Genomic DNA, 25,913 nt, shown 5'->3' on the forward strand with positions numbered 1-25,913 from the left:
ATAAAACGCTGGTTAGGCCACAGCTAGAGTATTGCATGCAGTTCTGGAACCCACATTATAGGAAGGATGTGATTGCACTAGAGTGCAAAGGAGATTTACCAGGTTGTTGCCTGGGCTGGAGAGTTTTAGTTATATGAGGAGTGATTGGATAGATTGGTTATTTTCCCCAGGGCAGAGGAGATTGAAGGGGGACATTATTGAGGTGTATAAAATTATGAGGGGCATAGATAGGGTAGGCAGGAAGGAAATATTCCCCTTGGTGGAGGGATCAATAACCAGGGAGCATAGATTTATGGTAAGGGGCAGGAGGTTTAGAGTGGATGTGAGGAAGAATTTTTTCACCCAGAGGGTGGTGGGAATCTGGAACTCACTGTCTGAAAGGGTGGTAGAGGCAGAAACCCTCATGACATTTAAGAAGTATTTGGATGTGCACTTGCAATGCCATGGCATACAAGGCTATGGGCCTAGTGCTGGAAAATGGGATTAGAATGGTTAGGTACTTGTTTGACCGGTGCAGACTCCACGGGCCGAAGGGCCTTTATGATTCTACGAAAGAGAGCGAATTTGAGAAAAAAATCTCGCAAGGGTGAACAAAGATTGTTCAAAAAAAATAATAAATGAACAAGGCAGATATTGAGCAGATATAAACTATGCATGCTCCCACAGGGAGAAAAGATGGAATGACCAACTCTGGATGACAAAAGAGATTAAAATAAAGCAGAAAAGATGTTTATGGCAAATGTCAAGTGCATAATGCAGTAGAAAACCAGGCAGACTGTGCAGTGGGAAGTTGAAAAAGGGTGGGCTCACTAAGAGAGAATGAGAAAACGTTAGAAGGGATAAAATGGAGCCCAAAAACATAACATAACTTAAACATAAACTTAACATACAAAAAGTAAAAGGATAGTTAAAGGAATTGTGAGTTTAAATAGGTGACAACAAAAAAGGAAATCTTCAGAAGTTGGAGTGCATGACCAAGGTACTGAATGTGTACTTTGCAGCTACTTTCACAAGAGAAGAGGATGAAGTTAGTATTGCAGTAGAGGAGGGAGGTTTGAGATATTGGATATGATATAGGTGTAAAAAAAAAACAAGGTGCTGAATAGGCTGGCATCACTCAAGATTAGCAAGCCACCAAGCACAGATGGGGTGCATCTCTAGGCTGCTGAAGGAAGCGAGGATGTGGATAGCAGAAGCTCTGACAAGGCTCCTTCAATTTTCCTTGGATATAAGAATGGTGCCTGAAGAATGGGGGAAGAAGTTTAAACCTGGTCATTACAGACCAGCAACTCTAATTCAGCAGCAAAACTATGAGAGACATTGTCAAGGGCTAAAATTCATTCACATTTGAAAAAGCAGTATTTAATAATAGACAAAACAAATCTGGTTAAGACAAATCATGTCCTTTTTTAAAATATCTAGCTTCTTTCACGATCCCAAAGCCAAGTACTTTTGAAGCGTAGTCAGTGTTGTAATGTAGGAAACACAGCAGTCAATTTGCACGCAAGCAAACACCCACAAACAACAAGGTGATAAACCAGATAATCTGTTTCTCAGATGTTGATTCAGGGATAAATATTGGCCAGGACACTGGCGATAACTCCCCCGTTCTTCTTCAAAATAGTGCCATGGAGTTGTTACATCTACCTGAGACAGTAAACAAGGCCTCTTACTTAATGTCTCATGTAAATTATGTCCTGGCATGGGACTTGAGCCCCCAACCTACCAACTGAGCCATGACTGCCACACTTACTGAGTTCTTTGATTAAAAAAAAAAGGGGGGGGTTGATGAGCGTAGGGGTGGGGTCAGTAACCTGTAGCTCATTAAGGGCTCAGTATGGCTCCTGACCTTGACCAATCAAACCCACATTTTCTGATTATCAACTTATAGAAAATAGTTTGCTAAAAATGTTTCTAATTTAAAAAGACTATCAAATATCTTTTAAAAAATCTGCTTGGTGACAAAAGTTTAACAGTTAGGACTTTTGAAATGCTTAATCATAAAACTATGGAATTCCATCTTAAACTTGCTTGGACCAAAAGTCAACACAAGTTAAAATTGCACTTTCAACCTAGCAAAATGTCATCAAGCACCATCACATTAATGGCTGATGCATCGCATGCCAGCCGGTCACACAAGTTGCTCACAGACGTACAAAGCAATTTGAACTTTTATTAACTTTGTTCTTGTGAGAAAATATCAATATATATCAACTTTATTGCTGTTAATAATAAAATGCCCTCTTTCATTGATAAACATGAGCATTTATGAGCCTCATAAAAAAGTGTTCCATAACAATACATAAATGTGTCAATGCCTTGTTTTTCATTTTTTTTATTCGTTCATGGGGAAAGGGCTTCACTGGCTGGGCCAGCACTTACTGCCTATGCCTAATTGCCCTCGAGAAAGTGGTGGTGAGCTGTCTTCTTGAACCGCTGCAGTCCATGTAGTGTAGGCACACCCATAGTGCTGTTGGGATGGAGTTCAAGGATTTTGTCCCAGCGACAGTGAAGCAACAGCAATATATTTCCATGCCAGGATGGTGTGTGACTTTGAGGAACTTCCAGGTGGCGGCGTTTGCAATCATCTGCTGGCCTTGTCCTTCTAGATGGTAGCGGTTGTGGGTTTGGAAGATGCTATCTAAGAAGACTTGGTGAGTTCCTGCAATGTATCTTGTAGATGGTACACACTGCTGCTACTGTGCATTGGTAGTGGAGGGAGTGAATGTTTGTGGATGAGGTGCCAATCAAGTGGGCTGCTTTGTCCTGGATGGTGTTGAGCTTGCGTTGTTGGAGCTGCACTCATCCCGGCAAATCCCTGACTTGTGCCTTGTAGATTGTGAACAGGCTTTGGGGAGTCAGGAGGCACAGGATTCCTAGCCTCTGACCTGCTCTTGTAGCCACAGTATTTATATGGTTGGTCCAGTTCTATTTCTGGTCATTGGTAATCCCCAGCATGTTGATAGTGGGGGATTCAGTGATGGTAATGTCATTGAATGTCAAGAGGCAATGGTTAAATTCTCTCTTGTTGGTGATCATCACTGCCTGGCACTTGCCACTTGTCAGCCCAAGCCTGGATATTGTCCAGGTCTTGCTGGATTTGGACGTGGACTGCTTCAGTATCTGAGTAGTGGTGGATGGTGCTGAATATTCATCAATCATCAGCGAACATCCCCACTTCTGACCTTATGATGGAAGGAAGGTCATTGATGAACCAACTGAAGATGGTTTGGTGGAGGACACTACCCTGAGGAGCTCCTGCAATGATGTCCTGGGCTGAGATGATTGACCTCCAACAGCCACAACTATCATCCTTTGTGCTAGGTATGACTCCAACCTGCGGAGAATTTTCCCCGATTCCCACCGATTCCAGTTTTGCTGGGGCTGCTTGATTCCACACTCGGTCAAATGCAGCCTTGATGACAGTGGCAGTCACTCTCACCTCACCTCTGGAGTTCAGCTCTTTTCTCCATGTTTGAACCAAAACTGTTGTTATTGGCATTTGACTAACAGTACCATGGCTCATAAGATACTGCATTTTTGACAAAATTAAAAATGGTTCTGTTATTCAGGTTGATGACACCTGTCACAGGGGACTAGAGGTGTGCATAAACTTTCAACGGCATTTGAAGTACAATGAAGAAACTTATTAATAAGCACATGGGGTTAAAGGGATGGTGATAACTGAAGTCTGTAAGTGGCTAATAGGAGGCAAAGAGCAGTAATAAAAGAATGTTTTTCTGATTGGACAGAAGTATGCAGTAGGGGTCCCCAGGGGTCAGTAGTAGGACCGCTGTTTTTCTTGTTATATTTAAATGCATTGGACACAGGTATAGGGAGTACAATTTCAAATTTTGCAGACAACCTTAAAGTTAGCAACATAGTAAACAGTGAGGAAGGTAGTGACAGACCACAGGCTAGTGAAATGGACAGACACATGGCAGATGCTATTTAATATTGGTAAGTGTGAAGTGATACATTTCAGGAGGAACAAAATGGAAAGGCAGTGTCATCTAAATGCAGTCAAAATGTAGCAAAATATTGTTAAGAGTATGCAGACACCACCATCACCATCCCTGGATACGTCCTGCCCCACCGACAGGACAGACCAAGCAGAGGTGGCGGCTCAATGGTATACAGTCGGGAGGGAGTTGCTCTATGAGTCCTCAACATCGACTCCAGACCCCATGAAGTCCTGTGGCATCAAGTCAAACATGGGCAAGGAAACCTCCTGCTGATTACCATGTACCACCCTCCCTCAGCTGATGAATCAGTGCTCCTCTATGTTGAGCATCACTTGGAGGAAGCACTGAGCGCAAGGGCACAGAATGTACTTTGGGTGGGGGACTGCAATGTCCAAGATTGGCTCGGTAGCACCACTACTGAACGATCTGGCCGAGTCCTAAAGGACATAGCTGTTAGAATGAGTCTGTGGCAGGTGGTGAAGGAACCAACAAGGGGGAAAAACATACTTGACCTCATCAGCACCAACCTGCCTGCAGCAGATGCATCTGTCCATGACAGTATCGGTAGGAGTGACCATCGCACAGTTGTGGAGACGAAGTCAGACCTTCACATTGAGGATACCCTCCACCGTGCTAAATGGGATAGATTTCAAACAGATCTAGCAACTGAAGACTGGCCATCCAGAATTGTACTCGAGCACAATCTGTAACCTCATGACCCGGCATATCCCCCACTCTACCATTACCATCAAGATAGGGGACCAACCCTGGTTCAATGAAGAGTGCAGGAGGGCATGCCAGGAGCAGCACTAGGCATACCTAAAAATGAGGTGTCAACCTGGTGAAGCTATAACACAGGACTACTTGCGTGCCAAACAGCATAAGCAGCAAGCGATAGACAGAACTAAGCGATCCCACAACCAAAGGATCAGATCTTAGATCTGCAGTCCTGCCACATCCAGTCATGAATGGTGGTGGATAATTAAACAACTCACTGGAGGAGGAAGCTCCACCAATATCATCATTCTCAATGATAAGGGAGCCCAGCACATCAGTGCCAAAGATAAGGCTGAAGCATTTACTACAATCTTCAGCCAGAAGTGCCAAGTGGATAATCCATCTCAGTCTCCTCCAGGTCCCCAGCATCACAGGTGCCAGTGTTCAGCCAATTCAATTCACTCCACATGGTATCAAGAAACAGCTGAAGGCACTGGATAGTACAAAGGCTGGATAGTGGGCTGTGGGCCCTGACAATATTACAGCAATAGTACGGAAAACTTGTGCTCCAGAACTTGCCGCGTACCTAGCCAAACTGTTCCAGTACAGTTACAACACTGGCATCTACTCAGTTATGCAGAAAATTGCCCAGGTATGTCCTGTGCACAAAAAGCAGGACAAATCCAACCTGGCCAATTACCATCAGTCCACTCTCAATCTTCAGTAAAGTATTGGAAGGGGTCATCAACACTGCTATCAAGCAGCACTTGTTCACAATAACCTGCTCACTGACGCCCAGTTTGGGTTCTGCCAGGGCCACTAAGCTCCTGACCTCATTACAGCCTTGGTTGAAACATGGACAAAAGAACTGAACTCCCAAGGTGAGGTGAGAGTGACTGCCCTCGACATCAAGGCCACATGTGACCAAGTGTGGCATCAAGGAGCCTTAGCAAAACTGGAGTCAATGGAGTCAGGGAGAAAGCTCTCCACTGGCTGGAGTAATACCCTAGCACAAAGGAAGATGGTTGTGGTTGTTGGGGGTCAGTCATCTCAGCTCCAGGACATCACTGCAGGTGATCGGCCCAGCCATCTTCAGTTGCTTCATCGATGACCTTCCTTCCATCGTAAGGTCAGAAGATCGCTGATGATTGCACAATGTCCATTCGTGGCACCTCAGATACTGAAGCAGTCCATGTCCAAATGCAAGACCTGCTGGACAATATCCAGGCTTGGGCTAACAAGTGGCAAGTAACATTCGTGCCACACAAGTGCCAGGCAATGACCATTTCCAACAAGAGAGAATCCAGCCATCGCCCCTTGATTTCAATGGCATTAGCATCACTGATTGGCGAGGAAAAAGGGGGAAAGTTATCCCACCACTTCTCCCCGTCCGTAACACAGGCAAAAAGCATCACCAACTAGACATCTCTCAATTTATGATTGTGGACACCACTATCATGTGAAAGCTGGATCTGCAGCATATCTGCTGCAATCTATTGCTAAAATTCAGTGATAATGCTTTGACATTGCTATGCAGTTATAATATTTACAGAACTTCACTAACCATCTCATTCTTTTTCATAAGTGTTAAAGCCTTTCAAATACTAAGATAAAATAAATTTGTTTAAATTGTAATTACAAGAAAACTGCAGTACATTTGAGAATAGGTTGAGATCGTGGCCCCAAGTCTCCCTAGACAACCTAAGTAAATTCAATTATTTAGTGGAAGAAATATTACTAAACTTGTTTTAAACATGCCAATTACTTGTTCACTTGAAAAACTGAGGACAAATTAGCTCTGCTTTCACCCACAAAATGGTGCATCATTCCATAATTTACAGGCAATGCTGAAATGCGTTTAGTCAAGCAACACAATCTAAATCGATAAAAGCAAATGGCATTACAGAACTTTGCAGGGGAATCAGGTACATTGAGGTCTCATGGGTTATGAACTCTATGAACAAAACACAATAACAAAACACAACTTTAATCACTTTTTAAAAATATATTATATTCTTAAAGGGCCAAAGTGCCGGCCAGATGGTCAAAGACCACAGTGATAATGACTCCAACATATATGCCACTTATAAATGTTCCCCTAAATAAGCAAAGGATTTAGTAAATTTCAGGTACTTAATTATTCCTCATATGTAATAACCCCAATTTAAAGTGTGGTTTTAATCTACAATAATCACAGATTTCCCCCCAACTCTACACCAAAGATTATTTTTCTTTTGAGGTCAAGTTCCTGTTCAGCTGTGCATTATCATACAATGGACATATTCCCCAAGACTCAGGTTCTTTGACTGGTAAAAGTCATAAAAATTTACTATGCAGGAGATACTATTCAGCTGTTGTACCTTTGCCAATTCTCATCCTTCGACTGTTGTCATTTGCTCTAATCCATTTTTTCATTGCGCAGCCTTCTGAATGCTTCTCTGTATAGTAGTTAACCAATTTCCTCAAATGATTTATAGGCTACCTCAATATTCACTTGTGGTAAATCATTTATGCTGCAATCACACTGCAAGTAAAATTTCTTCCAACTTCTCCCCTTTGCTCATCCACTCATTTTATGCCCACTTGTGACCAATTCAGCAACGAAACTCATCTTCACTGTTTACTTTTTTTTATTCGTTCATGTGATGTGGGCATCGCTGGGTAAGCCAGCATGTGTTGCCCATCTCCTAATTTCCGAGGAGAAGTTGGTGCTGAGCTGCCTCCTTGAACTGCTGCAGAACTGCTAATCACCTCAAACCATTCATAACTTTGAAGACTTTAATCCTCTCTGTTCCAGTGATAGAAGTCAGAATTTTTCAAGCCATGCTTCCAAACTACAGATTGTCATTTCTATTACCAGTACAGTGAATCTTCAATGTTCCCTTTTCCATGGCTCCGCCACAATAGGGTGTCCAGAACTGTACACAAAACAAATGGAACATCACACTCTCGCTTTTGAATTCAATATCCCACGTATAAAACCCAGAATTCCGATTACTTTTTCAAACTGCACTCCCATTTTTAACAATCTATCTACATTTCTATGTCCCTTTGGTCCTCCACTCTGCCAGGAGTTTTGCCATTTAGAGTATATTTGCTTTCAGGATTCTTTCATCCAACTTAAACTTTGCATTTTTTCTGCATTGAACCACATCTACCACCTATCTGCCTCTCCACTGATCAGTTTACATCCTACTATCTCTTCCATTCTTCTTCTGTGCGTGTTACATCTTCTATCTTGGTACTTGGAACCAATTATTTATACAAGTGGTTCTAGTACAATCCATACAACTAACTGCACTTTGCCAGTTCAAAAAATGGCAGCTTATTTGCTTCTTTGCTTTTAGTCCCCTGTCCATCTCTCTGCCTACGCAGCTATATTGCCTCCCAACCTTATCAAGTGGCTTCAGAAAATCTATGTAAATACAACATCCCTTTTTCCATAAAGTCATGATTTCCTCAAAATAAAACTCAGTCAACTACACCTGCCCTTAACCGATCTATATTGACTCTTCCTGATTGGCCTGTGGCTAAGTATTCACCAATTTCATGCTGTACGGGTTCTGGAAATACACCTACAAAGTCTATAATTTCCTGACTTATTATTTTTCCATGTTTATAACACCAACGCAATATTTGACATCTTCTAGTCCTTTTGCCCAACTTAAAATTCCAAAAGTTTTTCAAAGCGCATCTCCCGAACGCCTCTTGCCCACCTCCTTCACTATTCCGACAGCATACCATTTCAGCCTGGTGTCTTTTCTATTTTTAGTCACATTTACTTTAATCTCAATTCCCAGTAGTGGCTCTTCCACATTCTCATCAGTTTCTCCTGTAAGTCTACTTTCATCTTCCTGCATTAGCTGCTTGCGCACTTACCCCTGAGCGAGTGAGATGATTTGGCGTTTGAGCCATATTATAGAGATAAGCACATAATATAGGCTAATATTTCAGTGCTGAATTCTTAGAGGTGTGATCTTTCAGGTGAGAATTAAACTGATTCATTATAGCCTGCTGAATCAAATGCAAAAGATGTTATCATTTAAACAACAGCAGAGAGATGCTGAATGCTGACCAAAACCTATCTTTCAATCATCACCACCAAAAACAACTTATTCAATCATTTATTGACTTATTTGTGGGACCACATCGCATGCAATTTGGCTGCCATATTTGGCTGCATAACAGCCATGGCTACATTTCAGAAGTAACCAATCGGCGGCTGTAAAGTGATTTCAAGAGGTCCCGAAAATGGGATAATCCAGATTTAAGCTGCTCCAGTGCCATTGTGTATATTTAGAAAGATTTATAATGATCATGGACAAAGCAACAGGCGATTTTAGTGCACCAAATGCAATTTCTCTATTTATCTATAGAAAAATGGTAAATAATTGGTATTTACCGAGGAGGCAATGGCATAGTGGTTTTGTTGCTGGACCAGTAATCCAGAGTGCCAAGATAATGCTCTGGGGACCTGGGTTTGAATCTCGCCACGGCAGATGGTAGAATTCTGAATTCAATAAAAATCTGAAACCATTGTCGATTGTTGTAAAAACCCATCTGGTTCACTAATGCCCTTTAAGGAAGGAAATCTGCTGTGCTTACCTGGTCTGGCCTACATGTGACTTCAAACCCACAACAAATGTGGTTGACTCTAGGCTACCCTCTGAAATGGCCTAGCCACTCAGGTGTATCAAACCGCTACAAAGTCACAAAATAGGAATGAAACCGGACAGACCACCTGGCATCGACCTAGGCACCAGAAAAGGCAACAGAACTCAGTCCTGCTGACCCTGAAAAGTCCACCTTACTAATATCTGGGGGTTTGTGCCAAAATTGGGAGAACTGTCTCACAGGCTAGTCAGGCAACAGCCTGACATAATCATCCCCATGGAATCATGCCTTAAAGATAACGTCCCAAACACCACCATCACCATCCCTGGGTATGTCCTGTCCCACCAGCAGGGCAGGCCCAGCAGAGGTGGCAGCATAGTGGTATACATCAGTGCAAAAGATAAGGCTGAAGCATTTGCTACAATCTTCAGCCAGAAGTGCTCAGTGGATGATCCACCTCAGCCTCCTACAGAGGTCCCCAACATCACAGATGCCAGTCTTCAGCCAATTCGATTCACTCCACTTGATAAAAAGAAACATCTGAAGGCACTGGATTGTGCAAAGGTTTTGGGCCCTGACAATATTACGGAAATCATACGGAAGATTTGTGCTCCAGAACTTGCCGCGCCCCTAGGCAAGCTGTTCCAGTACAGCTACAACACTGGCATCTACCTGGTTATGAAGAAAATTGCCCAGGTACATCCTATACACAAAATGCAGGACAAATCCAACCCGGGCAATTACCGCCCCATCAGTCTACTCTCCATTAGTACAGTAATAGAATGGGGCATCAACAGTGCAGTCAAGCGGCGCTTGCTTAGCAATAACCTGCTCACTGATGCCCAGTTTGGTTTCCCCCAGGGTCACTTAGCTCCTGACCTCATTACAACCTTAGTTCAAACATGGACAAAAAGAGAATCTAAACATCGCCCTTGACATTCAATGGCATAACCAACACTGAAACCCGCGCTATCAACTTCCTGGGGGTTACCATTGACCAGAAACTGAACTGGACCAGCCATATAAACACTGTAGCTACGAGAGCAGGTCAGAGGCTAGGAATCCTGCAACAAGCAACTCACCTCCTGACTGCCCAAAGCCTGTCCACTATCTACAAGGCACTAGTCAGGTGTGTGATGGAATACTCCCCACTTGCCTGGATAAGTGCAGCTCCCACAACACTCAAGAAGCTTGACACCATCCAGGACAAAGCAGCCCACTTGATTGGCACCACATCCACAAACATTCACTCCCTCCATCACCGACGCACAGTAGTAGCACTGTGTACCATCTACAAGATGCATTGCAGGGATTTACCATGGCTGCTTAGACAGCACCTTCCAAACCCACGACCACTACCACATAGAAGGACAAGGGCAGCAGATAGATGAGAACACCACTACCTGGAAGCTCCGCTCCAAGTCACTCACCATCCTGGAAATATATTGCCGTTCCTTCATTGTCACTGGGTCAAAATCCTGGAACTCCCTTCCTAACAGCACTATGGGTGTACCCACACCACATGGACTGCAGCAGTTCAAGAAGGCAGCTCACCACCAGCTTCTCAAGGGTAACTAGGGATGAGCACTAAATGTTAGCCCAGCCAGCGAAGCCCACATCCCATGAAGGAATAAAGAAAAATTTGCACCATTCCATTAATCCTAAATACAAGGGACCTTCAGATTAAATAACAACATTCCATGTTTTTTAACTATGATTTCTAATGTACTTATAAAGGAAAATAGTAGGGGTTTTATGTTCCATCATGCAAAAATATTGCTGCATTTCTGTCTTTCACTTTTTCCCTCCATTTCTGGTGGAGAAATAGCATGTTTTCTACTGAAGTCATGTACCATTATGTGCCAACATTTCATTACACCACAACCTGGCACAGGAAATGGCTATAGTATCAGGCATCCTCAATCTTATTAAATGTTCCCCATATCATTTAGCAGTGATCAATTGGCAAGATCCTTCTTGCTGCCTCCTACCATTCTATTGCACATCTTCATCAGCCTGTCTGCTACACAACTCTGGTAAACATGGCCACTGACACGTGGTGTGGGAGGCGCAGTGAGTCAGACAATGCCCATTGTTATGATCTCCATGGGGGAACTGTAAAGCAAAATAACCAAAATTTACCAAATGACCCCTGAAGAAGAAATTACTGACAAGATTTCACTGTTTGCAACTTCCACTTTAACACAAATCAGAACCAACATAAATGAAGGTAAATTTCACTTTAAGTAGTCGATAAAACAAAGATAGGTCTTACACAACCACAAGCATTCGCATCACTCCCCGCACATTGGCACCACAAAGCTACACAGTTCCACAATATGTTCTTCATTAACGCAGGTAGGTCAGGAGTTCTATCCGATAACAGCTTTTACCTTTGAGTCTCAAGGATATGATCAACAACAGCAAGGCATACATCTATGAACCCTCCCTCCCTCGGGTCATGACAGTCCAGGAGTTTTAGCTGTCTCCAGAGTTCCTTTTCAAGTGACCAAAAAATTACACCTCAGCCACTCCTGGAAAAAGACCAAGGTCTTTAGCATCCCCAACCTATTCACACGGCTTTCCAGGTTTTAAACCTTCTTAGCCAGCTTGCACCATGCCTTCAAGGGCCCCTGCCTTCTTTTCTTCCCAACAAAAAAACTGACCTCTTCCTGAGAGATTTGCTTCTCCTCAGAAGAAGAATTCATCATCTTCCTCTTTCTGTCTGTCTGCTTTCTGTGTCTGCATCTGTTCATTCATTGCCTTCATCCTCCAGTTCCTCTGTTTGTAGTGCTCCTGTGTGTCTGCACCTCTCCTTTGTGTTTGCTAGTCATATGGCTTCTTTAACTTCCTTCCTGTTGGCACTGTTGCCAGGTTAAGGGTCACCAGGTTATATGGACAAGTATTCCTTATTATCCAAGAACATTATAATTGATTTCTGTACAACTGATACAAACACTGAAAAGTCCTTTTCAAATGTTCTTAAAAAAGTTACAAATTCTACAGACCTTTTAAAGAAATTACAAATTTTCCTACTCTGCTGCTTCTGGCTCAAAGTTTGTTAAACCTTCCACCTCTGGAATCTTCATTCAAACTCACACATCAGTTTGGATGCAAGTCTCCTCTTTGTCTGATAACTGTACAAGAAATGAATTCGAATGTTTATATTCAAATCCTCCTTGGTGTGGGTTCACCACAGAAAACTCTCCCTGTAATTAAGGGCTAATAGACATGAAAGATGTCACACTGGTGCAGGAAAGGAAGCTCTTGACATGGGCTGAACCAAACTGAGGCAGTAGAGAAAGCTCAAGTCGACATCTAATCCTGCTGCATCTGATTTGTGAAACATTTCATGGAGAAATGCAGTGTTCCAAATCACAGTTTAACATCCCTCATCAGAGTAGCATTCGTTTGCAAAAAACAAAATGCGACATAGCCTTGCTATCATTCATACAATGTCATGACTAATTCAGTAGAATAGACCTATATTTCCCAGAGTTTAGGTGAACGTATAAAATTCTTAAGAGGGATTGACAGGGGAGACGGTCTTTCAGCATTTACCTCATTGTCTCAGGATTAAGGGTCAGTCATTTAGGACTGAGATGAGGAGCATTTTTTTCACTCAGAGTGTTGTGAAGCTTAGAAATTCACTACCCCAAACACTCTTGTCATTGTGGATGCTCAAGAGAAATCAATAAATTTTTGATTGTGAAGGGAATCGAGGGACAAAGGGTAATGCAGGAAAAGTGGGGTTGAGGCAAAAGTTGCGCTATCATCCTTTAGAATGGCTGACCAGGCCCAAGGATCCTTAGAGTTGACCTCACCTTCTTTTTCCATAGCACAATATATTCATTTTGTAACAAAAGTTCCAAACTCAAAAAACACTACCTTTGGTTTGCAAAACATTTTTATATATTAAGAAAATGAAAGTGTCTGAATTCCAAACAACCTGACATCACCAAGCCATCTTCCAAAAAAATGTTGTACATTTATTTACTTGGCCATGGTTGACGAGGATAGTTTCATTGCTAGAGAAAGGAGACTTTTTCAAATACAAATATTCAAAACAGTGCTCTTAGATTTTTTTTCACGGGTAACAATAATCCTGTAACTCTCTCAATTGAGACTTTGAGCTAAGGAAATTATGAAATAGATGTGCAGGAATTCCTCCCTTGCAATGCATCAGGGGGTGCTATTAACAGTCACACAATGCTAACCAAAAATGTTTGAGGCTTGGTAATTATTATCCACAGCTCCCTTAAAATCCGATTTGTTAAAATACAAGTTCTGCTGAGGCTACCTCCTTAAAATGAACCTTTCCCATCTCCATCTCATTCCCAATTTTCTACATGTGCTGAAGGTACTGAATCATGCTTTGACACCCATGACTCTCTTCTCCTCCTCTAGTGCCTCACTCAAATAGTCACTCTCCATGTTGAAGTATAGGCAGCGAGTGCTGGCAGGCTATTTAGCCAGAAGGTCAACTGTTCAGCCCAATGTAGTCTCACCTAGTATTATACATGCAAACTTTTCAGCTGTGATTGCTGGGCAGTGAACAAGAAAAAGGGCCACAATTAAGGGAATTTTCTGCGCCAAGGTCAATTACTGCACCCCACTCCACCACCATCGTTCTACCCGGGCTAAAATCAGCTTAGTTGGAAAATGACTGGAACCTTTAAAATGAATTTCAGAGAAGTAGAGCAAGGAAGATACATAATGCCACTGGAATATGGTCATATAGTACTCAACAAACACAGGCCAAATCCTATTATGGCAATTTATGAAACTGAATTCAGTCTCGTCATCTATAGGTTGGTACCAGAAAATTTACCAGGAAAGAAGCCGGATTGTCATAAAAATCCAAATGGTTCAGAAATGTTTTCACTGGAGGGGACCTGCCCGGCCTACCATTTCTGACTGGTATACAATTGTAGTTCACACTCCACAGTTGACACATGACACTCTAAAATGGCCATGCAAACTAGCCTATTATACAGAAGAGCTGAAGTCCCATCACCATCTCTTCAATTAGGGATGGCAACAAATGAAGTGCTTGTCATAAAGGCCAATTATTATTTTTTTAATGAATTTTCACTGTTTAACTAAAGCATTTAAATAACACTGAATCTTTTAGCTGAATTATTTTAAAAAATACTTTTTATGACCCCCTTCTGTCTTGTAGGTTTGATGGATTGCCCTGTTTGGTCAATTCGGTGTTAAACATCACCTGGCTATGGCTCAGGAGCCCCACTCTGGCATGACAGTCTCTGCTGCATTTGCTGCAGAGCAAGACAGTGGGCTGGGAATGTGCACTATTCACTGGCCTTGGTTTCTCTGAACCCTTTTCTTGGCCAGCTGAGCTTTTTGTTTCTGCTCACCTCTTCTAACGCCCTTCCAAATAGTCAGCCTCCAGGAGGTCACAGCCATCACTGACTGCCTCCCCCCAGTTATCAGTAATAATGTTCACCCTCTTCATAACTTGCTTGCAAATGTCCTTATCGAGGAGGTATGGATGCACAGGAGGTCGTGTCCCAGTAGCTTGTTCTCTGTACAGAAGGTCTTTAGCTATGCGGCGGTCATATTTCCAACGAACATGGCCAAGCCAACGCAGAAGTCATTGGCTTAGCAATGAGTGTATGCTGATGGAATTAGCCCGCTCCATGGCCTCAGGATTGGTGACCTTGTCCTGTCAAGAGATACCAAGGATATGTCTGAGATGACAAAGGTGGAAACTGCTCAGACTTTTCTCCTGCCTGGCATGTGGTTCAGATCTCACCACTGTAGTTAATGCTCTGAGGATGCAGGCTTGTTTGCAGGTTTGGCATTCTCAGTCAGGTTGCTATTGTTCCATGCTCTGTTACTCAGCTTGGACATAACAGCTGCAGCTTAAGTGATGCATATGTTGATTTCAGCATCAAGTGACAGATTGCTGGTTAATTTGGAGCCTAGATATGTGAAGCTATCAACAACCTCCAGCACCACATTGTCAATGCTGATGGATGGCAGTATGGCAACATCCTGAACCATGACATTTGTCTTTCTGATGCCGATGGTCAAACCAAACTCTTTACAGGCACGAGAGGATTGGTCTATTTGTCACTGAAAGTGTTCCTTGGCATAGAATGCTAATGCAGCATCAGCATAGAGAAACACTCAGTTGAGGCCTGAAGGTTTATGACAGCAAAGAGAAGAACATGCTAAGAGCATCAATGCCAGAACACAAGTAGTTTATAGGAGTTCTCTACATGCCCCCTAACAGTAGCTACACAGTAGGACAGAATATACATCAAGGAATAATCAGGGCTTGCAAGAAAGGTACTGAAATAATCATTGGTGACTTTAATTTTCACATTGATTGGACAAATAAAATTCACAATGGTAGCCTGGAAGATGAGTCATGGAGTGCATTTGGAATAGTTTCTTTGAACAATAGGTTCTGGAACCTACCAGGGACCAAGCTATTTTGGACCTGATAAAGTGTAATGAGACAGGATTAATTAAGACCTCGAAATCAAGGATCCTCTAGGTAAGAGTGACCATTACATGATAGAATTCACATACAGTTTGAGAGTAAGAAATATGGGTCCATAACTAGTGTCTTAAACTTAAGTAAAGGCAATTACAAGGGGATGAAGACAGAATTGGCTAAAGTGAAGTGAGAAAAGAATTTAAAAGATAAGACAGTGGAGATGCAGTGGCAGACATTTAAGGAGATATTTTATAACTCTCAACAAAGATATAGTCCATTCAGGAAAAAAGACTCTACCAGAAGGATGCATCATCCGTGGCTAAGTAAGGAAGTTAAGGATGGTATCAATTTGAAAAAACCAAAGCCCATACAATGTTGCGAAGATTAGTAGTAGGGTAGAAGATTGGGAAATTTTAGAAACCAGCAAAGGGTGACGAAAAAAATAAAGAGGGAGAAATGTGAATACGAGAGAGAACTGGTAAGAAACATAAAATCGGAGAGTAAAAGCTTCTACAGGTATATATAAAGGAAAAGAGTAGGTAAAGTGAGCATTCGCCCCTTAGAGGAAGAGACTGGGGAATTAATGATTCAGAATGGGGAAATGGTAGGGGCTTTGAACAAGTATTTTGTATCAGTCATCACAGTAAAGACACAAAAAGCATCCCAAGAATAGTTAGGAATCAAGAGGCAAGAGAGATGGAGGAACTTAGAACAGTCACTAGAGAAAAAGTGAAAGGAAAAACTAATGGGACTAAAGGCTGACAAGTTCCCTGGACCTGATGGCCTGCATCCTAGGGTCTTAAAAAAAGTGTCGGCAGAGATATTGGATGTAAAAACAGAAAATGCTGGAAAAACTCAGCAGGTCTGACAGCATCTGTGGAGAGAAAAACAGAGTAAACGTTTTGAGTCCGTATGACTCTTCTTCAGAGCTAAAGAGAAGTAAAAATGTGATAAAATTTATACCATTTTGTAAGGGGGCTGGAGCAGGTGAAGCTGGCTAGGAGGCCAGTGATAGGTGGGGGCAAAGATGTCATGAGCAAAAGGACAGGACAAAGGGGTATTAATGATAGTGATACTGGCTAAAGGAGGTGCTGATGGTGGCATTAAGGTCAGAAAGCAGAATGTGATAATAGAAGGACAAGGGTAAGCACTCAGGAAAGAACAACATGAACAAGTGACAGATGGCCCTTGTTGGGTCAGTGGGGGGGGAATCAACAATAGGATAAAAGGTGGGGATAAAACAATGAATAAAAATGAAAATAAACAAAAATAAAAATAAGTGGTTAAAAATAAAAATGAATATTGAAAAATGGGGGGAAAAAAAGGAGTGAGGATGGGGGAGAGAGTTCATGGTCCGAAGTTGTTGAACTCAATGTTAAGTCCAGAAGGCTGTAAAGTGCCTAATCAGAAGATGAGGTGCTGTTCCTCCAGTTTGTGTTGGGCTTCACTGGCCAAGGACGGACATGTGGGCATGAGAGCAGGGTGGAGTGTTGAAATGGCAAGCGACAGGGAGGTCTGGGTCATGCTTGTGGACAGACCAAAGGTGTTTCGCAAAGCGGTCACCTAATCTGTGTTTGGTCTCTCCAATGTAGAGGAAACCGCATTGGGAGCAACGAATGCAGTAGACTAAATTGAAGGGGGTGCAAGTGAAGCGCTGTTTCACTAGGAAGGAGTGTTTGGGCCCTTGGATGGTAAGGAGGGAAGAGGTAAAGGGGCAGGTGTTGCACCTTCTGCAATTGCATGGGAAGGTGCCATGGAAGGGGAATGATGGAGGAGTGGACCAGGGTGTCCTGGAGAGAACGGTCCCTACGGAATGCTGACCAGGTGGGGGGGGTGAAGGGAGGATGCGTTTGGTGGTGGCATCATGCTGGAGTTGGCAGAAATGGTGAGGGCTGATACTTTGAATGCAGAGGCTGGTGGGTGAAAACTGAGGGCAAGGGGGACCCTAACATGGTTCTGGGAGGGAGAGGAAGGTGTGAGGGCAGAGGCATGGGAGATGGGTCGAGCACGGTTGCAGGCCCTGTCAACCACAGTGGGTGGGAAACCTCAGTTAAGGAAGAAGGAAAGAAGGAAGACATTTCAGGAACGCCGTTTTGGAAAGATATTGGATGCATTGGTTATAATTATCCAATATTCCCATGAATCTGGAAAGGTCCCAACAGATTGGAAAACCACAAATGTAACAGCTCAGGTCAAGAAAGGAGGGAAACAGCAAGCAGGAAACTAGAGGCCAATTAGCCTAACGCCCGTCATTGGGAAAATACTAGAATCCATTGTTAAAGAGATAAGAGCGGGACATTTAGAAAAATCATAATACAATCCAGCAGAGTCAATGTGATTTTGTAAAAGGGAAATTGTGTTTGACAAATTTAAAGTTCTTTGAGGATGTAACAAACAGGGTGGATAAAAGGGGAACCAGTAGATTAATGTATTTGGATTTCCAAAAGGCATTTGATAAGGTGCCACATAAAAGGCTACTACAGAATATAAGAGCATTTGGTGTTGAGGGTGATATATTAGCATGAAGAGAGGCCTGGCTAACTCTCAGGAAAGAATGAGTCATTTTCAGGTTGGCAAACTGTAACTACTGGAGTGCAGCAGGGATCTGTGCTGGGGCCTCAACTATTTTGAATCTATGTTAATGACTTTGATGAAGGGATGGATTGCTCACGATATGAAGTTGGTCAGGGAAGCAAGGAGGACACAAGTATGCAAAGGTGTACACAGATACATTAAGTGAGTGGGAAAAAATTTAACAGATGGCGAATAAAATGTGGGAAAATGCGAGGTTGTCCATTTTGGCAGAAAGAATAGATAAGAGTGGAGAGAAACTGCAGAATGCTGCAGTACAGTGCAACCCTTGCCCTTGTACATGAATCACAAAAAGTCAGCATGCAGGTACAGCAAGTAATTAAGGCAACAAACAGAATTTTGGCCTTTATTGCAAAGGGGATGGAGTATAAAAGTAGGGAAGTCTTACTACGACTGTACAGGGCATTGGTAAGGCCACACCTAGAGAACTGTGTGCAGTTTTGGTCACCTTACCTAACAGGGATATAATTGCATTGGAGGCAGTTCAGAGAAGATTCCCTCAGCCGATTCCTGGGATGAAGGAGCACTCTTATGAGGAAAAGTTAAGCCAAGACTCATTGGAGTTTACAAGAATGAGAGGTTATCTTATTGAAACATAAAAGATTCTGAGGGTACTTGACTGGGTTGATGCTGAGAGGATGTTTCCCCTCGCGGGGCAACCTAGAATGAGGGGTACAGTTTCAAAATGAGGGGTCTTCCATTTAAGACAGTGGGAGGAATTTCTTCTCTCAGAACGTCATTAATGTTTGGAATTCTCTACCCCAGCGAGCAGTGGAGGTTGGGTCATTGAATATATTCAAGGCGGAGTTAAACAGATTTTTGATTGACAAGGGAGTCAAGAGTTATGGGGGGCAGGCAAGAAAGTGGAGTTGAGGCCACATCAGTTCAGCCATCATCTCACTGATTAAGTGGAACAAGCTTAAGGGGCACAATGGCCCACCCGTGCTCCTATTTCTTAAGTTCTTATGTTCAACAATGTTGACCCGACTGCAGGTCTCAAAGGGTTCTAATGTTGCCCCATCATAGTTGACCTTACTCATCACATTGTCATGGAAAAATATCACAATGAGCAGCATCAGCAGGCAACCAACTTTCTCCAACAGCTTAAATAGACTGTCTCTGCTCACACAGTCGAATGCCTTGGTGAGGTCGATGAAGGCAATATACAGTGGTCTCTTGTTCAGGGCATTTCTCATTTAGCTGACAGTCTGAGAAGATCATGCCAATAGTGGATCTTCCAGTTCTGAAACCACACTGGGATTTGGGTAGGTGTACTCAGCCAGGACCTGCAACCTGACAGGGGTAACACAGGCAAATAATCTTCCCATAATGCTCAGCAAGGCAATACTCTGATGTTGCAATCACTGCGGTCGGACTTGTTCTTGTACAGGCTCACAATCTTTGCATTATGCACATCTTGCCACTACCCTGTCCCTCCAGCAGAGGCAGAAAAGTTTGTGTTGATGTTGCAGAAGTGCTGGTTTCCCATGCTTGTTGAGTTCAGGCAGCATAGCATCAGCCCAATTGGAGCTAGGAGGTGGCTGAACAGTTAGGAGACAGCCCCACAGTACTTGTTCTCTACACCAATTGAGTTGGGCTTATCACTCGAAACTGCTGTCTCCAGTGTTGTGTTAACACTGTGCAACAAATCTGGAGTGCCCTCTCCAGGGCACAAGCCTGAGGAAAATTTATGGAAAACCTTAGCTGTCCAAACATCAGGGTCTCCTTCTTGACCTCCCTGAATAAGTCCAAAGGAATGCAAGGCACTACGTTTGGCGCCAGTTTGTTTGTAGGAGTTGCCCAAAAGCTGACAGACATCAATCCACGTTTGGTAAAAGCAAAATACTGCAGATGCTGGAAATCTGAAATAAAAACAGAACATGCTGGAAAAACTCAGCAGGTCTGACAGCATCTGTGGAGAGAGAAACAGAGTTGAAGTTTCAAGTCCGTAAGAAGAATCTGTAGAAGAGTCATACAGACTCAAAACATTCACTCTGTTTCTCTCTCCACAGATGCTGCCAGATCTGCGGAGTTTTTCCAGCATTTTCTGTTTTCAATCCACCTTTGGGCTCCACTCCACAAGTTTTGACCTACAGATTGAAGCGATGTATCTAGTGTGTGGTTGGAGAGTTAGCATGCTTTCTGCTTTTGTGCACTAGTTTGCTTCTCATTTGCAACCTACATCGCTGGCTAGCAGCAATGAGTAAAAGAACCAAATGTTGAGTCTCTCGCCGTCAGTACACAACCTCTCCATTGGCAAATCTTCAGCTGTGCTTCCTCATGGCGACAGGCTTCAGAGGGACTCAGAAGAGGTTTGGCCCCCAGGCATGCAGTGTGCAGACTCATGTGGGCAAACACTGGCACACATGACCCAAACTCCCAGCTATGGGCAAATAGCTCCACTACCTTGTGGATACCTCAGGAGAACAGCAGACTGAAGAGAAAAAAACTAGACAGTTCCATTTTGGTTACAAACTAGTTTCTCAAAGTAAACTTAAATATGTGATCAATAACATGCACTCAATGTTCTGATTGTTATTTAGTAATCATTTAGGACAATATTTAATGAATTTGGTAAAAAGATTACTATGTTATGTTCTATTCTCAGACTGTGTCTGAACAGACAGGCATCAGCGAAGAGTGATTAATTTCATAGGAAAATGAACAGTACAAAAAAAAGAGGGTGCAAACATTCTGTGTCATACAAAATAAATATGGAACACAAAGAAGCAATCCAGAAAATAAGATAGAGTAAATTGTGTGCATGTAGTGAGTCAAAATTGTTTAACAATTAAAAATTCAAACAACATTTTATCTAATTAAGGATTAAGACTGATTCAGACCAACTGATGTATGAAAAAGATAATAAAAATGGGTTATTGTAATTAAGTTAATATTTCTCACTTTAACAAACAAGATTACAGGAATGTCCCCCCTACAAAGTGGACAACATATGTTCTAAATACATAATTTCCAATACAGCTTCCTTGGAGATGCACACAGGTCCCTCTCAACAGAAACTGTTGCCCCGCTGCACATTATTAACATGAATTAATATCAAGTGTCATCAAACAACAATCGAGAAAATCACACACAGCTAAGATCAGGGCAACTCTGTACTTGCTAAACGTGCTACTGAATGGCCAAAGGGTTTAAAAAGACAGACTGATGCTCTGCAGCACCAGAATGATTGCTGTACTGAGAATCATAGAATGGTTATAACACAGGAGGAGGCCAGTCAGCCCACTATGGTCATGCCAGCTCTATGTAAGAGCAACTCAGCTCATCCCACTTCCTCACCTCTTTCCTGTAACCCTGCAAATCATCTCTTGAAATAATTATCCAAAGCCCCACAATTGAATCTGCATCCACCACATACCATCTTTGTCAGTGCCTGAACACTCATTTTCTAAAGGCAGCCCATTGTTCAGTTACAGTTTTGCCTGGCAACTTTTGATTCCAATTGATCTGGCCCAGGTCCATTCTCACCCCATTGAAGCGGTCTGCTGACCAGTTAATTATTCTTACTCTGGATTGTTCCTTGTCCTTTTCCCTAACCAACCTAAACATTATGATAAAACATTTTATCATAATGTTTAGGTTGGTTATGGAAAACATCCCCTAAATGTTCCCCTACTGACACTTGATCCACTTGGCTCACTTTATTCCCACAAACCAGGGCCTGAATTTTGTACATGTTATGCACACATGATCGACGGGCCCGGAAGCGGCCGGGATTTTCGCTTCTGGCCTCGAACAGAAGTCGAAAGTGATCGCACACTGGCTGGCCAACTAGGGGCCGTCCAGCATGAAACGTGCAGCTGGTAGGGGCAGGAGCATGGCGGATGCTGTCTCCAATGGGAACCCAGCGGCGGATTTAAATTCAGCAGATGAAGCTCCCTGAAGGCTGCCAGGAGTTGTTGAGGAGCCTCAGAGCTGTCCAGGAGAGAGTATAAAAATTGGCTTAAGGTATGGCCTCAGCATCCGCTGGGCACACCAGGCAGGAGGGCAATGCCAGTGGGCACTCTGTACCCTGCTTCTTGGATGAGTGCCTGCACACTCTAGTAGAGGCAGTGAGTGCCAGGCAGGGCATCCTCATGCTGCAGGATGGCAAGAGGAGGGCACTACACCAGGCGAAGGAGGCCTGGTCAGAGGTGGAAGCCCAGGTCAGTGGGCATGGCGTGGTGCGCTGCACCTGGATTCAGAGCCACAAAAGGTTTAATGATCTTCTGTGCTCAGCAAGAGCGAATACCGAGTTGGCATGGTACCGTGTAGAGATGTCTTGAAGGGTGGCCATCCTCAGGAGTTGAGCCATATAAAATGGAGTAACAAAAGGCACATGCACCTGTGCCGGCCAAGGCTGGGAGATCTGACCATTAGCCTTCGGTGCATAGAAGGGTGAGGTTCACAAATTTAATGGGCACCTCAACCTGGTTCTCAGGGGTTGGGGAAGGTGGGGGACAAGGGGGGGGCCAAGTGTGAGGCTAATATGGTGTTACAGGTAGAGAGTGGACTAATGAATGCACTTTTGTCCGTACAGGAGAAGAGAAGCCATAATATCCATGGAGCGCACATGAAATGGTGGTGGGTGGCCAACCTGCTCAGACTGAACAAATTTGAGATGGACACGCTCGAGTTAGAGTGTGACGTGAAGCAAGGTCCTCAGGTCACAGAGAGGCAGGCATCTCCGAGAAAGGCAAGAGTCCAGTGGACAGATGTGAGACTGATGGAGTGTGCAAACAACGTAGGGTCGTCACATCTCAAATGAGAAGCTCTAAGCAAGGGTCCCGAATGATCTAGCAATCATGGTGCCACCATGATGCGGTTATCCATAGTCTCAGCAGCCCACCTAGCATGCGCATTGACTATGTGATGATTGTCTTCCTCCCTCAGATGCACCATCTTCCAGTGGCTGCCGGAACCCCAAGGACCCTCGGTTGATACCAGAGGAGGAGCCACAAGCACGTCGGTAGGCATTAGTTCATCGGCTCAGATGGTAGTTTACAGTGGTGAGGGCACAGGGCACTCACCTGAGAGCTGGCAGAGGCAGAGAAGGCCCAGGGTGCCAGCAGTCGGAGGATTGCTGGAGACCAGGCCCATGCTAGTTCCGAGGCAGTTGAAGAGCCCCTGGGGTCATCTATCTGACCGCAGGTGCTGGATGTCCAGCAAGATGCACATGAAGATCTGGCAGAGATCCCTGGGGGTCTGCGTGCCATGGTCTCCGTCATGGAGGAGCCTATGCAGAGCATGAGCACTGCGTTGACCCTGAACACAGAGTACACTGCCTTCTCCATTGACAGAGTGGCGACTCTCAAAAGGTGACTCCAGGAACTCAATCAGGGGTTCCTGGGGTTGCGCTTGTACCTGCAAACCCTCACACTGGCAGTGAACTCAGGAGGTCACTGCCAGAGAGAGAGATGGATGAGGCACCTAGTCTCTCTGTTACGTCATCAATGGTGAGCACGGAGGTCCAAACCTACCTCAAACTGGCAGTCAAGCTGCCTGTCCTTTCTGTGGGATCCTCAGGGTGCTCCAGACGAGGGCAGCAGCTCCTCCATCCCTCTGCCAGTGACCGTGGCAACTGATAAGGCCTGGACGACTGAGGAGTGCCCAGCCACGGCGTTGGGCGCACCCTCCCAGGCAAAGCCCGCTCAAGCCCAGTGAGCTGGAGGACAACCACCAAGGTCATCAGGACAGCACAGTCAGCAGGCTGCCTCCAATGCCGATGCCAGTGAGTGGGGGGGGGGGGGGGGGGGGGGGGGGGGGTCACTCAGACACAGCTCTTGCAAGCTTAAGTTTAAGGCACCATGAGCACAAAGGAGCTTTCACAGGTGCCATTTTTTCCTTTCATCATTATGTATGATTTCTGTGTGACATTTAACATTATATTATATTATATTATGTTCCTTTTTTGTTACTGTGGAAAAGATAGAAATTTTGATTTTGTTTTAATGGCCCAAGTATCCTTCATTTTTCCATAGGTGCAGGGCACAGTAGTGGCTTATGTTTGACAGCAAGGGCTGCAAACTTTACTGCAGAGGTTGTGATTCGGTATTGAGGTCATAGGATTGCCTCCTCAGAAATGTTTGGTAAGGAGGCAGCGCCCTTGGCATGAGATTGAAGTCATGCCTTGACAGCCTAGCTGAATTTGCATTGGATCAAGGCCACCCCTGAAGGTTCCACATGTCTGCCTCCACATTCTCACCCTGTGCCTCACCAGGCTCCTCATCGGATCCATCGCTAGAGTCAACCTCTGCGGCCTTTGGAGCTGCCTCACTATCCTCATCCTCCAGAAGTCTCTGGCTCACTCAGTCCGGCTGGCTTCATCTGTCCAGAAATGAATCAATGACACAACCGGTCTGAAGCGAGTGTCAGGTGACCAGCTTGACATAATTATGGACTGCTGACTGGTTCACACCACACAGATCACCCACTGACCCCTGGGAAGAACCAGATGTGAAAAAGTTGCGGGTTACTGTGACCTTTACAGCCAGAAATGCAAATGGTACCGTCTCGTGCACTCTCCAGAAATCCTCCGAGAGTTGGGCAAACCAGAATCCTCAAAAAAAAAGCTCGCAATGCAAGCAGTTCAGTAGAAACCACAGGAAAAGGTATGAAATATCAGCAATAAAGCAACAGCAAACTCCTAATTCACGCTGCCAATGCTCTTGTTCCCTTTCATACTGCCCTTGGATGAGAAATGTAAAAAATCAGAATGGCCACCTGCCCACATTGTCCATGCAATGGGCACAAAATTGCACAGGCAACGTAAAATTCAAGTCAATTGCCTTTTTAATGGGCTTAACTGCCTGTTTAATCATCGACGGGTGCACTCTCGACTCTCATGCGTGCCCACCGACCGTAAGATCACCCGATTCTGTTAACACAGAAATGAAGTCCTCTAAAGAAAATTAGGTTCATGGAGATCAGTAATTTTACTTCTACATGCCACATTAATCTAAACTCATGGCTGAGATATGTTAGTTTAGTGATATATGCTTTACGTACCCAGTTGGTCAATAATACTGGAGACAAACCCAATTGGCTCCTTTGCTACCTCGTCAGGAAGAACAATGTTCACTTCTTCAACTTTTGGCAGATCCTGGTTTAAAAAAGAAACAAATGAAATACAACATAAGTCCTTGATATATTAACAGCCACTGTTGATTAAAATAGGTAAACGCACAATAATTAATTTTGTACTGTTTCCTCTAACAGCTGCTTTACACCTCATCATACCTGGAACAAATTTTGCTGTGACACATAAACAAAGTCAAAACCCAAGTCATTTACAACGGTACACCCTGGTCCACTCCTCCATCAACCACTACACCTCAACCTCCTCCCACGGCACCTTCCCATGCAACCGCAGAAGGTGCAACACCTGCCTCTTTACTTCCCCTCTCTTCACCGTCCAAGGGCTCAAACACTCCTTTCAAGTGAAGCAGCATTTCACTTGCACTTCCCTCAATTTGGTCTACTGCATTCGTTGCTCCCAATGCGGTTTCCTCTACATTGGAGAGACCAAACGCAGACTGGGTGACCACTTTGCGGAA

General features: G+C 43.8%; 1 protein-coding gene across 1 annotated transcript in view; it reads right to left on the reverse strand.

The window, feature by feature from the left end:
• Positions 1-25,913, reverse strand: part of naf1 (nuclear assembly factor 1 homolog (S. cerevisiae)) — a 282,046-nt gene that overhangs the window by 160,533 nt on the left and 95,600 nt on the right. The window contains exon 4 of the mRNA XM_078540728.1: positions 25,366-25,459. Coding sequence (XP_078396854.1) covers positions 25,366-25,459 — 94 coding nt within the window. The remainder of the gene's footprint in view (positions 1-25,365; positions 25,460-25,913) is intronic.

The sequence above is a fragment of the Cetorhinus maximus genome, chromosome 1 (genome assembly GCF_964194155.1).
Source record: "Cetorhinus maximus chromosome 1, sCetMax3.hap1.1, whole genome shotgun sequence".
In the NCBI taxonomy this organism is placed as follows: Eukaryota; Metazoa; Chordata; class Chondrichthyes; order Lamniformes; family Cetorhinidae; genus Cetorhinus; species Cetorhinus maximus.